Source organism: Malus domestica, chromosome 17 (genome assembly GCF_042453785.1).
Source record: "Malus domestica chromosome 17, GDT2T_hap1".
In the NCBI taxonomy this organism is placed as follows: domain Eukaryota; kingdom Viridiplantae; phylum Streptophyta; class Magnoliopsida; order Rosales; family Rosaceae; genus Malus; species Malus domestica.
Window position 1 is genome coordinate 27,572,172 of NC_091677.1, and position 15,777 is coordinate 27,587,948.

A 15,777-nucleotide genomic window follows, 5' to 3' on the forward strand; every position below is an offset into this window, starting at 1 on the left:
CTTATGATGGAAAAGGGCAAGATCAAGGCCATTCAAGAGTGGGAACCGCCGACCAAGGTACCAACACTACGATCCTTTTTGGGGCTAACCAACTACTATCGGAGATTCATAAAAGGGTATTCAGCTATAGCGGCACCCTTAACAGACCTTCTTAAGAAAAACAAGACATGGGAATGGACGGACCGGTGTCAAGAGGCCTTTGAGAGGTTGAAGAAGGCCCTAATGGAGGAGCCTGTACTAAGGTTGCCCGACCTTAGTAAGCCATTCGAGTTGCACACTGATGCTTCCGACTTTGCCATAGGAGGAGTGTTGATGCAAGAGGGACATCCGATAGCCTATGAAAGTCGCAAGCTAAACAATGCCGAGAAGAGGTACACGACCCATGAAAAGGAGATGACCGCCATCGTCCATTGCCTCAGAGTTTGGAGGCATTACTTGCTTGGTACCCCATTCGTCATCAAGACGGACAACGTTGCCACTAGCTACTTTCAAACCCAACAAAAGCTCACACCTAAGCAAGCAAGGTGGCAAGAGTTCTTAGCGGAGTTTGATTACAAGCTAGAGTACAAGCAAGGAAAGGAGAACGTGGTGGCCGATGCTCTAAGTAGACGAGTAGAGTTAATGGCTACGGTACTCAAGCCGCAAAGCCATCTCTTGGACCGTGTCCGAGAAGGTTTATCACATGACGTCCAAGCCAAGAACATTGTGGAGTTTGTCAAGGATGGGAAGACAAGAAGGTTTTGGCTTGAGGACGGCTTGCTATACACCAAGGGCAAGCGGATCTATGTCCCAAAGTGGGGAAGCTTAAGGAAAGAAATCCTTAAGGAGTGCCATGACTCAATGTGGGCAGGACATCCTGGCACTCACCGCACGTTGGCTTTGGTGAGCGATGCTTATTATTGGCCACAAATGCGGGATGATGTAGATTCATACGTGAAGACTTGTCTTGTGTGCCAACAAGACAAAGTGGAACAAAAGCAACCGGGAGGACTGTTGGAACCACTTCCCACCCCATCAAGACCATGGGAATGTTTAACCATGGATTTCATCACACATTTGCCCAAGTCTGATGGATGTGGATCTATCTTCGTCGTGGTCGATAGATTCACCAAGTATGCCACTTTCATACCCGCACCTGTGGAGTGCACAGCCGAAGTAGCTGCACGCTTGTTTCTAAAGCACGTGGTGAAGTATTGGGGTGTCCCGAGGAGCATAGTCAGTGATCGAGATGCTCGCTTCACGGGTAGATTTTGGAAGGAGCTTTTCAAGCTACTTGGCTCAAAGTTAGACTTCTCCACAGCTTTTCATCCCCAAACTGATGGACAAACGGAGCGGGTTAACGCATTGTTGGAGACTTATTTGCGGCACTATGTTAGTGCCAATCAACGAGATTGGGCTAAGTTACTTGATGTTGCCCAATTCTCTTATAACTTGCAACGTTCGGAGTCGACGGGGAAAAGTCCGTTCGAGTTGGCTATAGGGCAACAACCCTTGACCCCGAACACGGTCGTGACTGGCTACACGGGGAATAGTCCAGCCGCTTTCAAAACCGCTAAGGAGTGGCAATTAGCCCACGAACTTGCTCGAGCTCATTTGGAGAAGGCTTCAAAGAAGATGAAGAAATGGGCGGATCGCAAGCGAATGAATGTGGAGTTCCAAACTGGCGACCAAGTCTTTGTGAAGCTCAATGCGTCTCAGCACAAGAGTACTCGTGGCTTGCACAAGAGCTTGTTGCGGAAGTATGAGGGACCATTCCCTATCATCAAGAAGGTTGGCAAAGCCGCTTATGTTGTGGAACTCCCACCCCGCCTCAAGTTTCACCCGGTGTTCCATGTGAGCAACTTGAAGCCTTATCATGCGGACGATGAGGAACCAAGTCGAGGTGAGTCTCATCGAGCACCCCCTTTGATGACGGAGGCATTTGACAAAGAAGTGGAGAGCATTGAAGCCAAGCGTGTCGTGGTGCGACCAAGACAACCAAAGCATGTGGAGTACTTTGTCAAATGGAAGGGGCTACCATACTCCGAAGCAACATGGGAGAAGGAGACGTCCTTATGGCAATATAAGGACTTGATTCAGACATTCGAGAGGCAAGAGTCGACGAGGACGTCGACGGCTTAAGTGGGGGAGGATGTCACGGGCCATGTGTTAAAAACAAAGAAAATGCCCAAGACATCATATATCTAAGCCCATGAAGCCATGTCTTCATGGAAGCTTCTGGAACGTCCCGGAGAAATCAAGGACGTGGCGGAGCATTCAAGATAATCTTAGGGCATTCCGGAACATTCCACACAAGTGTACATATTTAAGCCTCACCTAGAATAATCTAGATTAGGCAAGTTGTATCTAGAACTATGCTAGATATTTTTTGATGTAAGTAGGGGATTCTAGAACCCTCCATTGAGGAGGTGACTTAGGCCTATAAATAGGAGGTAAGGCCATTTGGCCAAACCATCCAAGAATTGTAAGCAATTGTAAAGTTCTCTTAACTTTCAATACAAAGCTTCCTTTCTCCCATCTTCTAAGTGATCTTAGCATTCTCCAAGCTATCTTAGCTTTCTTTGTGATTCGATCCGGGGAAGCGAGGCTTCGAAGGCTTACTTAGCTTGTTCATCGAGGTATTCAAGTCTAAGTGCCGCACGGGCGGAAGGCTTAAAGAGTCATCCCGTGACACTAGGAAGGTGCGTAGAGCTTTCAGATTTTTCGCTGCTCGTGTGTTTACACCACAATCTTTTTCTCTTTTTTTATTTATTTATTTTTTCTTGTTGCTCTTATTGATATTGTTGTTTGCGGGTTGTTTCGTGCGAGCTTCTTTCAATTTGTGGTGCAGAACTATGTGGAGCTCCTTGGAGGAAGTCGCAGTCTTCTTTTTATCCACTTCGAGGGCTCTGTTTGGCTCGATTTCGGGCGATTGTTGGTGGCGCTAGTTCGATAGGTGTTCTTCTGACGATGGTGACGATTGCAAGTTGTTAGGATTTTTTTTTCGGTTTTTCTTTTGTTTTGGGTCCATAATTTTCTTTTGGGCTTGTTTTTATTAAGGGTAATATTGTCAATACACTATCAAGGGATAATACTTAGAGGTTAAGGAAAGCTATTATTTTTTATGAGTTAGTTGGTCTACACAAGTATATATATACTTTTAGATTGTAATCTTATTTGATTGAGTAAATGAAAATATGTTTCTCAATATGGTATCACTCGCCCTCGTCTGACGACCTCTCTCTTCGATCCCTAATCTTCCCGCTTCTCTGCTACTCCGATCTTGATCTCCGATCTTGTTGTTCTTGATTTTCTTCGCTTGATTTTCTTCTCTGCATCTCTGCTCATGGCTCCTGCCGTCTCTTCCTCTACGGCATCGGATTCTCCAATTCTTCCACCGTCGGAAGCTTCAAACCCTAATTCCTTGAATTCTACCTCAATCACCATACAGAACATTGGATCTATGGTTCCGATCAAGCTTACCACTACCAATTACCTGACATGGAGTGCTCTCTTTGCTCCAATTTTTCGTCGATACAACCTCACCGGTTTGATTGATGGTTCTTCGCCGGCGCCGCCTCAATTTCTCATCGACTCCTCCGGGAATCGCAGTCTTAATCCGGCGTATGTTGCTTGGTTTGAGAATGATCAGAATATTCTCATCTGGCTCAATTCGACTCTCTCGGAATCCCTAATTCCTTATACTGTTGGCGTTTCCTCGGCTCGAGAACTATGGGCAAAATTGGAGTCTCGTCTTGCTGCTGCCTCGCATTCTCACATCCACGAACTTAGATCTCGCCTTCGTAGTCTCCCCAAAGGAGATCTCACAGCCGCTCAATATCTTCAACGCACTGAGGAGATTGCTGATGCTCTTGCTAGTGCTGGTGCTCCGGTTGAAGATTCAGAGCTGATTTCTGTCATTTTACATGGCTTACCTCCTGAATTTGACTCGTTTGTGGATGCCATTCAGTTTCGTCTTGGTTCAACTACCATGGATGAACTCCATGGTTTGCTTCTTAGCAAAGAGATCCAATTGACAAATCGCAAGCAAATTCCACCGGTGCCTTCCTTTCAGGCCTACAACACCTCCACTGGTCTTCTTCCTCTGCCTGTTCCTTCTATCTCTCACGGCTATGTTGCTCAGCAGTCGTTCTCCTCTCACAATCAACATCGTGGACTGGATCGCAACTTTACTCGAGGCACTCATCAATCTCGTGGCAATTTCAGGCAGAACAACAATCCGCGATTCTCCAATTTCCCTCGAGGCAACAATCAGCGTTTCAATCGAGGCCCTCGGTCCAATTTTTCATCCAACAGGAAACTTTCTTGTCAAATATGTCGCCAATTTGATCATGAGGCTTGTGACTGTCCTCATCGCATGGACCCTCACTATACTGGCAAGTCATCCCAAACTGCGTTGGTTGCCAACACCTCCACCTCCTCCTCTCCATGGATTGTCGACTCTGGCGCTACTTCTCATATGACCAATAACTATGCCACTCTCCAGAATCCTGAAGTCTACACAGGGCCTGACCAAGTGTATATCGGTGATGGCAAAGGTTTGCCTATCACTCACACTGGCTCTTCTTCCATTACCACTTCACATAGTAATTTTGCACTCAAAAATGTCTTATTTGTGCCTGATCTGAAGCATAATCTCTTATCTGCAAATCAATTTCTTATTGATAATCAATGCTCTATGCATCTTTATCCATCTCACTTTACTGTGAAGGATCTTTCTTCGGGGAGGATGCGTTTTAAAAGTCCTGTTCAGCATGGCTTCTATCCGTTTTATCCTTCATCTCACACTGGTGCCAAGCTTTCAGCTCTTACTGCTACTCCAAAAGCTTCCCGGACTCTGTGGCATGGACGGTTGGGCCATCCTTCAGTCAAGATTTTAAATAAACTTGCCTCTAAATCTTGTATCTCTGTGTTCCAACACAAGACCTCTTCTTTTTGCTCAGCCTGTGCATTAGGAAAGTGTTCTAGATTGCCATTTGTATCCACTCCATGTACTACCACGAAACCGTTAGAACTCATTCATACTGATGTTTGGGGACCCTCACCTATAGCTTCTCAGGATGGTTTCCGGTATTATGTCATATTTGTGGATGATTTTACTCGATACTGTTGGTTCTTCCCTCTGAGATACAAATCTGATGTACTTTCAGTCTTCATGAAATATAAATCTTTGGTTGAAAATACTTTGTGCACCAAAATTATTACCTTGCGATCTGATTCTGGTGGTGAATACATGAGTACTCTTTTCTCTAATTTTTTGGCACAACATGGCATCCAGCATCAGTTATCTTGTCCTCACACACCCGAGCAAAATGGATGTGCTGAACGCAAACACAGGCATATTGTGGAAACTGCCCGGACTCTTTTTGCAGCATCTAAAGTTCCTCACTTATATTGGGTTGATGTTTTTGCAGCTGCAATCTATCTCATCAACAGGTTACCTACTCTCTCTCGGACCTCACCTTGGGAGTCTCTTTTCAAGACATTGCCTTGTTATGGTACACTCAGAGTTTTTGGTTGTCTCTGCTTTCCGTGGTTAAAGCCGTATGCTTCTTCTAAGTTGGATGCTAAGAGCAAGCCCTGTGTTTTCTTGGGCTACAGTCTTAATCATAAGGGGTACAAATGCCTTGATCCAGCTACAGGACGCATTTATATCTCCCGGCATGTTCTCTTTGATGAAAGTAAGTTTCCATTTTCTAATCTTTCTTCTTCCTCTCCTCCTTCCCCATTCCAACCTGCAAGTTCATCCTCTACTATTCCCTCTTCCTTAACCTTTACTTCTCTTCCTCCTTCCTCCTCCTCATCTTCTTTCTCTGGCCCATCATCCTTCCCTCATCCCCCTGCACCACCGCCATCCTCCTCACCCTCTGGACCATCCTCCTCCCCTCCTTCCCCTGCACCACCCCCACTACCATCTTCCTCCATCAATACTCACCCTATGCAAACCCGTTCTAAGTCCGGCATTTACAAACCTAAAGCCTTTACTACCACAAATCATCCTCTTCCCTCTCATTTGTCTCTGGATTATATTCCTACCACCTATCTCCAAGCATCTAACCACCCTCATTGGCGCCAAGCAATGCAGGAGGAATTCAATGCTCTTCTTCATACTCAAACCTGGTCCCTGGTTCCATATCACTCTTCCCAGAATATAGTTGGCTGCAAATGGGTGTTTCGTATCAAACGAAAACCCGATGGCTCCATCGATCGCTACAAGGCTCGGTTGGTTGCCAAGGGTTTTCACCAACAAGAAGGTCTCGATTACACTGAAACGTTTAGCCCTGTGGCTAAACCTGTGACAATTCGCCTCTTACTCACCCTTACTGCTCAATTTGATTGGTTTCTGCACCAACTTGATGTCAGTAATGCATTCTTACATGGCACTCTTTCTGAATCTGTGTTTATGCAACAACCACCCGGCTTTGCCGACTCTACCAAGCCCCATCATGTGTGCCAGCTTCATAAGTCGTTATATGGTCTGAAACAAGCTCCCCGAGCTTGGTATGATAAACTCCATGCTGCTCTTGCTTCTCTTGGATTCGTTGGTTCTCAAAGTGACCACTCTCTGTTTGTCAAAACGGACAAAGCCTTGGTATTTGTTCTTGTGTATGTGGACGACATTCTGGTTACAGGGCCCTCTTCTGTTGAATGTCAACATGTGATCACTCAGCTCAGCAGTTTGTTTCCTATTAAGGATCTTGGTCCTTTACACTATTTTCTCGGTCTTGAGGTCAAGCGCTCTTCTACTGGCATTTTCCTATCCCAAACTAAATATATTCTGGATTTGCTTCACAAAGCCAAAATGGTTGGTGCAAAACCCTGCAACACACCACTGAGCACCTCTAAGATTGATCATGCTTCTCCTCTTCTTGACAATGCTTCTGAGTACAGGTCATTGGTGGGTGCTCTTCAGTATCTAACCTGGACAAGGCCGGATCTTAGTTTCGCTGTCAACCTTGTTTGCCAATTCATGCACACTCCCAAAGTCTCTCACTTCCAAGCTGTCAAGCGTATCCTCCGGTATCTTAAGGGCACCATTGATCATGGTCTCTGGTTCTCGAAGTGCTCCTCTGTTCCATCACTCAAGGCCTTTTCCGATGCTGACTGGGCTGGTTGTGAGTTAGATAGGAGATCCACTGGTGGTTACTGCATTTTTCTGGGTAATTCTCTCATTAGTTGGAGCGCTAAAAAGCAACCCACTGTTGCTCGTTCCTCTACCGAGGCAGAGTATCGCTCCCTTGCCAACACTGCCTCTGAGATCACTTGGATTTGTCAATTACTTGCTGACATTGGCTATTGTCTGCCTTGTTCTCCTCAGCTTTGGTGTGATAACGTCTCTGCTATATCCCTTGCCAAGAATCCTGTTTTTCATGCTCGGACCAAGCATGTTGAGCTTGATTACCATTACATCCGTGAAAAAGTAGTTGCCAAGCACATCTCCCTTCACTACATCTGCTCCCAAGACCAAGTGGCAGATATCTGTACAAAATCTTTAGCTGCAGCCCGTTTTTTGTTTCTCCGGGACAAACTGCAACTTCGGGTTCCCAAGTTTCGTTTGAGGGGGGATATTAAGGGTAATATTGTCAATACACTATCAAGGGATAATACTTAGAGGTTAAGGAAAGCTATTATTTGTTATGAGTTAGTTAGTCTACACAAGTATATATATACTTTTAGATTGTAATCTTATTTGATTGAGTAAATGAAAATATGTTTCTCAATAGTTTTGATGTACTTTGATTCCATACCTCTGTTGTGTGCTTATTGCAATTCGGTCTCTTTCTTGTAAATTTATTTTCTTGGTAATAAAGTTACCTTGATAGAAAAAACTTTCTAATAAGGAGTTTAAAATTAATAGGTTAGGGTGTTTTTGTCATTTTATGATTATTTATTTTTCATTAGGAACAATGTTTGTCTATTTACTTGTGTACAGTGATATAACACTTTTTACCGTGCAAATATCTTAATTTGAACTGTTGAATGTTAAAAGTTTTACATCTTTTCGGTATTTAATCTAAATTGTGATTACTGATGTACTAATCTTGGTTTTAGGGGTGACATTTGTAGTTGTCTAACCACTGATTTTGTTAGTTTCAATTTGATGTTATTCGATCTGGCAATGGGTTGTGTTTAATGGGCTTAAGTCGGGTCGACAACTATCATTTTTATAACAGATTATCGAAATCTAACCCATTAAATTAACATATATTTAAATCCAACCAATGATTTTAATGAGTCAGCCATTTTATTCAGTAACACCCTTAACAACTTTTTCTTTAATATATATTTTTGCCTCAGCTAATTTTAGTATTTCATGCTCGTGTTCATAATCGTATTGAAATTGGCTAGCAATAATGTTTTAAATTTTCCTTCGACGCGAATTAAACTACTGATTACAAATTAAAAAGAATATTACTAGATCGAAATGAGTAGCGCTTTTTGTTGTTTTTTTGTATATTTATTTGTATAAAAGAGAGAATATACAAAGAAAATAAACCGGTGGCTTGGAATTCTACACAGTGACTGGGCCTTAAAACCCCGTGGCCAAACACGACGCAGAAGCCTGAGTTTTAGCAAAAGTAAGAAACCGCAAGAGAAAAGAAAGAGTGCGAGAAAGCAAAAGAAGATGAGCAGCGAGGCCAAAACCAATAGCACAACAGCTGCAGGAGGAGGAGGAGGAAGCGGTGGCGGTGGTGGCGGAGGTGGCGGAAGGGAATTTAGGGCGAGGATGGAGCACTACTTGTACAGCGGTGAGAAGAAGCACGTATTTGCAGGCATCGTTATTATCAGCGCCGTCTTTGCCGTTCCTTGGTACCTCATGAATCGAGGTTCGTATCTCCTTACTTCGCTTTCGATTTATATGCTGCCGTTTTTGGGTTTTGGTGAATACAGCTACGGATTTTAGGATTTAGAATTTTCCTTCATTTTCTTGGCAACCAAACACTGGAAATGTATAAATTAAATCAAATTTCCCGTAATCATCTGAAATTTTGCAGTTGGTTGGTTGCTGTTAATTGATTACAATGTATTATTAGTTAACAATTATATTTGGGTCTTGCCTATCTGAGCAGTGAAAGTTACTCTAATTTGCATTCATGAATTAATTGTTGCAATCATGGTCTAAAATATGCATAATATCCCGATATTTTCATCGAAATTTCCGTGTTTTTGGACTACCGATATTTTTTTGGGCTACCAATATTTCCGATATCATCGATATTTTAGACCTTACTAAGTCATTCATGTATCTTACCATGCAATGTATAAAGTATAAAATATTGTACTAATTCATTATATATAAATGATTATGGTGTGTTTAAACTTCTTTTATTAATTACTACATATTTTCTACCCTCACAATATTTATTAGCTCGCTATATAATCAACTTAAATCAATTATATCTATCATGCAACATTTCCTTCTAATTTTTTGTGATAAACTAATAAATAATTGACTAAATAAACAGCAAAGTTTCAATAAAAATTTTCAAGTTTTTCTTACAATTTCCGTGGTTTTTATTCAATTTTTATCAATATCGATAATATCCTGATATTTCTATCGAAATTTCCGTATTTTTGGACTATCAATATTTCTAATATCATCGATATTTTATATCTTGTTGCAATTACTTAAGAATTTGGGCTCCTATAACTTCAGCAGCATTTTGTTCTGCTACTCTATTCTGTGAAAAAAGAGAGCCAGCAATCTACACCACTGTTTTCCACAGCATCATGCCACTTTGATTTCACCATATTGTAGCCAAATACATGTTACCGATTTCGTGGCAGTTTCTTTTGTTGATATCCGAGTGTAAGGCTTTTTGACTGAATGGTTATAGTTCATGACTATGCTTTGTCCGATGGAGTTCAGACTCCGTTATGGGATTTTGTTTCGGTTACCTGTTGGTAGTGTTAACGCCATTTTGCCCGTCTCTGTTTCCTCATCGGCCAATCTAATATAATTCATCTTCTCTCCTGTAGGGGCAAAGCATCAATCTCATCAAGATTACTTGGAAAAAGCTGATAAGGCAAGGAGTCAAAGACTTTCTTCCGGGGCGCCTGCCGCTGCTAAATGATTTCATGTTGAAGAATCTCCTCTGGTTTTTCATAATGGTTGGAAGGTGCAATGTATCTTTGTTGTTTGACACTCTTTTTGCCTTCCTCGACCCGTTTTCCAGAAGAGTGGCTTCTCATGATCCTTGAGGAGCAATGGGTTGTGTTGCTTATTTTCTTTTCGATAGGTACAAATGTACGGCTTATGAGGCATCGTTTTGAATGATTAGGCAGAACCGAACTTCTGTTTCCAGTCATGTTGAGGTGCATCCATGTGAGGAATTCATATTTGATTTCTAGCTCGCAACGGGTTCCGTTCGGTATCATCTTGAGCTTGCATTGTTCGGTAACATTCGGTTAAAAACTCCGGTGTCTTGATTGTTGAACCAAAACAAGGACGCCCTTGTGTGAATGGCGAATTTGTTGATCGGTTGATGTAGTTGATGTTTTTAACGCGGCAACGGGAAAGAAACGCAAGTTAAAACGTTGCATTTTCCCTTCATTGCTTGTGACACCTAAATTTTTCCATTGCCCCGGCACATACAACACTTTCCTCTTTCGTTCTTCGGTCTCCACCCTTGTTCATCAAGACCGGGAGAAAATTTTGTATACATGAATCAAATAGACTTGTGAATCATATCGAAAGAATTGAAGCATCGAGCCAACTTTCGATTATTCTGAGACGGTACAAATAAAATGGCAACAAATATTCCTTGATTGAGGTTTAAGTTTACATCTAAAGTGGCATCAGTCTTCGGTACTTGAAGAACCACACAAATGCAGAAAATATGCAAAAGCCAGTTACTCCTGTAATTATAAGTACCCACTGAAATGCAGCAGGCTCATCAAACAATGATATTTCGAAATTCATCCCAAATATTCCTGCCACAACCCCAAATATGGCAACAACAAACGTTGCAGTCGTGAGTAGCAACTCAAATTGAATCAGCTGGTTTCGAACGTTATCCTGAGCGCAAAAACTTTCTCATGTTACAATTCGGTTCCACCAATACAAGGAAAGTTCAATGAAACCAGGCAGAGAAATTCATTCAGGATAACAAGGCACTTACCAGCTGAATGTTAATGAAATCTTCGGTGTCGTCAATGTACTCTTTCAACTGAGACATGGGACAGAAATAACATAAGCTTGTATTCTTCTCGGGTTAATATGACCAGTGAATGATTAGATATAGTCGTCGATATACATATAGTAGTGTCAATTTAAAAAACAAGTTCTATGCTTACCGATGTCAGCTTATTGAGGGTGCTATCAATGACAACAAAGTATGCTTCCAGCAACATCTCAAGCTCTTCTATACTCTCCTTAGCACTTTCTGAACTCCTCATGCTTTCATGTCTACTCCTTGCAATGCTCAGGCTTTTCTCAAGCTTTCGGCCATCGGGAGGTGAAGACACAGGAGAAACAGGAGCAGAAAGAGATGGACCGTCGGTAGATCTGTACCCCATCATAGATTGATCACCATAAAATGCTGACTCCATGCGACTTTTCTTCTCAGTGAGATACATCTCAGCCATATCTCCATCATCATCCATGAGCTGCTCTATTTCATCCCGAACCTAAACAGAGGCAGCTCAAACGTTGGAATACAGTTTTGGTTGTCATGGTGGCTTAAGCAGGATGAAGCTAATTAGTAGATAAATATACAATACCTTCTGAACTCTCCGAGTCAAGGCAAGAAGTCTGCTTTTCAAACGACGTGCACGTTCCAAGTTTAGTGTACTGATCTTTGACGTGAGCTCATCCAGTAATGGATATGCTTCAATTTCTAGTTCGGCTGCCTATACAATACACCATTAATAAATGAGTTACTAACTTGGAGAATGTTTAGCCACCAAGAACATGATCCAAGTTCATACTTCAAACTACGGATGGTGTCTTCAAAATTGTGTACAGCATTAATAATCAACGGGCATACTGTAAATATAACAAATCCATGTATATTTTACTTTTTAGAGAAACAATATATTATTAAAATTGATTAATCTCGCAAGAATACAAAACAGACAACAAGAAGTCTGCTGAATACCGAAGTTAGAAGCTAAGAAACTAAAAGGTCGTACCCAGTGCACAAGGCTCCCGCTTTACACAGGGTCTGGGAGAGGTGAATGTCGGCTAGCCTTACCCCCATTTATGGAGAGGCTGCTCCCAAGTCTCGAACCCGAGATCTACCGCTCATGGGCTAAGAAACTAAAAGAAGTAATTTTGTTTTGACAAAAACAACTCTCTAAGCAGAAAAAATAGCAACGTTGGGGCATTTCTTGAACTCTGACGTGATTAAAAATGATGAAAAAAATTAAAAAAAATAAAACATCAACGTACAAATAAATGCAATCTCTCTTTTGGCTAAATGGCAACTGCTGTAATCAACAACAATAATCACAGGAACTTTGCAATTAATAGCATCCATCAACGTTCTGTATACTACTCCCTGTGGAATTTCCACGAGGATACAACTCTAAATCCTAAAAGTGCGGAAATAAAATGCAAAAGGAGATGCAAAATGTTGAACTACAAGTAAAATATTGGGGTAGAAATGAATAAACTAATTTCTTTTTCCCCAACTAAGTCTGCACTGTCTCGTGCCCACTTACCAAAACTAGAAAAGGGTGCTGCTGATTTAATTTGAAAAGGTTCACTCGACCTCCAATAACTTACCAATTTATTTAAAACTTAAAGTACATACGAATATTCAATGACAAAAAGATTATTCAACCATCAGTGTTCTTCACTGTCTAAAGCCTCATGTTTTCAATTTCAAACACCACACCACAGATACCACTATGTTGAGTGCTTGATGAATAAAACGTAAGGGGCACAAGGTCCTCAAAGTAACAAGGAACCAAGTCCTTAACTCCAATCATCAACAACAACAACAACAAAGCATTTTCCCACTAAGTGGGGTCGGCTATATGAATCCTAGAACGCCATTGCACTCGGTTCTTAGCTCCAATCATCACAAAAAAAAAATATTTAACCACATAACCGGCTGTGGCAACTCGGCAAGTATCATTATCAGTCACCAATAAGGAACTGAACTCAAAACTATATAAATCCTTATGTAATGGACTGTACAAATCCACTGAATTTCTAAATCCTCAGCAACTTCATCTCTTCAACTAGTGAAAGAGTACAACCATACTATTGTTTGGCATCATATAGAGACTAAGAAAAGAGGAAAAAATCAAAACAAAACATTTTCCTTTAATAATAACAATATTTGGTATTGCAATAGCACCTTGACAAGAGGGTACACAGACCCTTGATCCTATCAATGTAAATAAAAGGCAGAAGAAGTATGATTTGACATAGCCTAGTCTCCCACTAAAACAAATAACATTTTTGCATTCGACGGACAACACTAGATTTCATTAACCGAACATAAATATAATCGTAAAAGAAAGGCAATATTAAATGTACCAGTAAATGAATGAAGTTCTATAGCCAATTTTCACCATGTCTCAATGCCAGCTCAAGCATCTGTGGTACTTGAGCTAAACAAAATGTGACAGATATGGTTATTAGGGTATGCACTCCACTTTTTTGTATTACTTACAAGTCTTCAAAACCTATTAAGTATTTACCGGTCCTGTTGCATAGTTATCAAAATACTTTTAGAAATATGTCCTTGCAGAAATAACAGTCATTGCCCACATCTAGTAATGAGCAGTGATAGAGCTCCTAAATTCTTGTGTTCCCTTACATACCTGAGAATCGAGAAATGTACAGGCAGCCTCCAGAGCAACTTCTAAAGCCCTAAACTCAAAGGGCAAATAATCAGGTGATGTGCTCCCAAACACACTATCAAAATTTCTATTTCCTCTCTGCCGACTCAAGCCAGAACCATCAGACTGCCAAACATCACCTACTCCATTTGTTGTCAATCTTCTCTGAAGCTCCACCACATACTGCAATACATAGCTATCAAGGGAATTCAAAAGCAGAACCTCATCAGCCGTAATAATACATCGAATCTGCTCTAGATTAACCACAATAGCTTTCTCTCTTCCAAGGATGGTGGAAGGGTAAACAAATAAAGGATCAAGCAGGCGTAGATCACGAGCAGGAAGATCACAACGACGCATCATGGTGAACTTATCAACCTCAATGATCTGAGAATTGCCAGACGTATCAACGCGAATCCAAGACCGAAGGCCCTGGCCCCGCTTCTTCAGCCCCAGAACATCTACTCCTTGAAAAGGTTGCCTTCCAAAGGCAGATGATCGATAAGATGCTTCGCGAAGGTTTACAGCTGATGCAGGTTTTGGGACTTTTGGTGGAAGCAGCCTCTCTTTGAGGTCCTCCATTACGTGTGAGTTCTCAATGCTGCAACATTAAAAAACAAACGACTTTAATTTTGATGTAACACTTGTCTATATCTATATGCATACAATTCCAGGACCAACGATTGCATAACTTCTTGATTAAAATAAAGGGAAATAAATTCCTCACAGCCATTTTCGGTCCCAGAAATAAACAGTGGTGTGTGAAAATCATTTCCGCCATAAAGGAAAATACTTTCTATAGTTCATGTGTGCTAAATATAATTGTATCTACTCAAGAATATATCTTAAACTAAAATAAAGAGACCCAATTCATCAAAATTTCAAGAAAATATATTATGGGATATAAGCATACGATTCAACAAAGCATGGAAATCTAAAACCAAAATTTTAAGAACTCCAATCCCAATCCCAGTGCCACCAAAACAAAAACGAAAGCATCAGAAATCCAAAAGCTACAAGCTTGGTGGCTCAAACTCCACAATCCCAGTTTCCACACCATAAAAACACGTAAACAGGCACACCCAGATAATATAGAGCAGAAGAAAAAGCACCTGCAAAGAGAAATGGAATGTCGGTTGCTGCAAAAAGCTGGTGGTTGTTGATGATCGTCAGCAGCTCAGCTCACAATTGAACAATTCTTCCGGACGAAATTGAAGAATCGATTGGCCTGAATAAGAATCGGAACCCTAGATTCAGAAATCGAGAGGATTTCAGCATGCCCAATCGAGATGCTAACTGAAATTCGCGGCGGGCGTATCAGGTGGTTTGTCTACCGGTTCGTTGGAGGAAGAACCAAAAGAATCATGGGATGGGAGGGCAACGTCCTGGAAACAAAATCCTCTACTTTCAAATAGGTTTAAATAATTAATAAATTAATAATTCTTTTTCTGAAGATAAAATCAATATTTAATGGTTTTGTTTTGTTTTGTTTTGTGCAGGAGTAGAAAGTAGGAAGAATGTGAGTGAGTTTTGTCTGCTTTTGTTTCTACCCGTTTTTTTCTGGATCCTACTTCAACTGCTTAATGGGTCAATCGGGCCTTAATTGAAAACCAAAACTAGCCCCGACAATTTTTTAGACGATCCGTTAATCGGACACTAAATGATTCAAAGATAATGAATTTTGGATCAACCTATTAAAAAATCAGGTCGTTATTAGCAAATTCGTTAAGAATCCATTAATGTGTCAGGTCGTTATTGGGCAATCGTTAAGAATCCGATAAGATTTTGTTTGATGGATTTAGATGTTAGACATGAGAATTTCTTACATAACTCGTTAACTCAACACGATTGGGTCACCTGTTAAGAATTTGCTAAGATAACGGGTATGATACGAAAACGATAGGAACCCGACTAACATGACCCATTTGCAGGCCTACCCAAAACATTCATACCCAATCCAACCGAATTGTTTTCTTCTTC

The 15,777-nt window shown here is 41.2% G+C and overlaps 2 protein-coding genes across 2 annotated transcripts; one reads left to right on the plus strand and one right to left on the minus strand.

Annotated features, from left to right (window-relative positions):
• Positions 1–8,504: 8,504 nt before the first annotated feature.
• On the plus strand, positions 8,505–10,310 carry LOC103405582 (uncharacterized). Its single transcript, XM_008344594.4, has 2 exons — positions 8,505–8,828; positions 9,982–10,310. The coding sequence occupies exons 1-2, from the start codon at positions 8,627–8,629 to the stop codon at positions 10,074–10,076; spliced, it is 297 nt and encodes a 98-aa protein (XP_008342816.3). The 5' UTR covers positions 8,505–8,626; the 3' UTR covers positions 10,077–10,310.
• A 388-nt stretch (positions 10,311–10,698) lies between these two features.
• On the minus strand, positions 10,699–15,371 carry LOC103405583 (magnesium transporter MRS2-1). The gene is made up of 6 exons (XM_008344595.4): positions 14,910–15,371; positions 13,780–14,398; positions 11,725–11,853; positions 11,299–11,631; positions 11,124–11,171; positions 10,699–11,020 (listed from the first exon to the last, which is right to left on the minus strand). Exons 2-6 carry the CDS (start codon positions 14,377–14,379, stop codon positions 10,790–10,792), a joined length of 1,341 nt encoding a protein of 446 aa, XP_008342817.3. The 5' UTR covers positions 14,380–14,398; positions 14,910–15,371; the 3' UTR covers positions 10,699–10,789.
• Positions 15,372–15,777: the final 406 nt, after the last annotated feature.

What these genes read in the sequence shown, in the direction of transcription:
- LOC103405582 (XM_008344594.4), top strand. Translation starts at nt 8,627, where the DNA reads ATGAGCAGCGAGGCCAAAACCAATAGCACAACAGCTGCAGGAGGAGGA. An exon ending in TTGGTACCTCATGAATCGAG is followed by an intron (nt 8,829 to 9,981) that starts GTTCGTATCTCC and finishes TCTCTCCTGTAG; the next exon opens with GGGCAAAGCATCAATCTCAT.
- LOC103405583 (XM_008344595.4), bottom strand. Translation starts at nt 14,379, where the DNA reads ATGGAGGACCTCAAAGAGAGGCTGCTTCCACCAAAAGTCCCAAAACCT. An exon ending in GTACATTTCTCGATTCTCAG is followed by an intron (nt 11,854 to 13,779) that starts GTATGTAAGGGA and finishes TGTATTGTATAG; the next exon opens with GCAGCCGAACTAGAAATTGA. An exon ending in ATTTCATTAACATTCAGCTG is followed by an intron (nt 11,021 to 11,123) that starts GTAAGTGCCTTG and finishes TTTTGCGCTCAG; the next exon opens with GATAACGTTCGAAACCAGCT.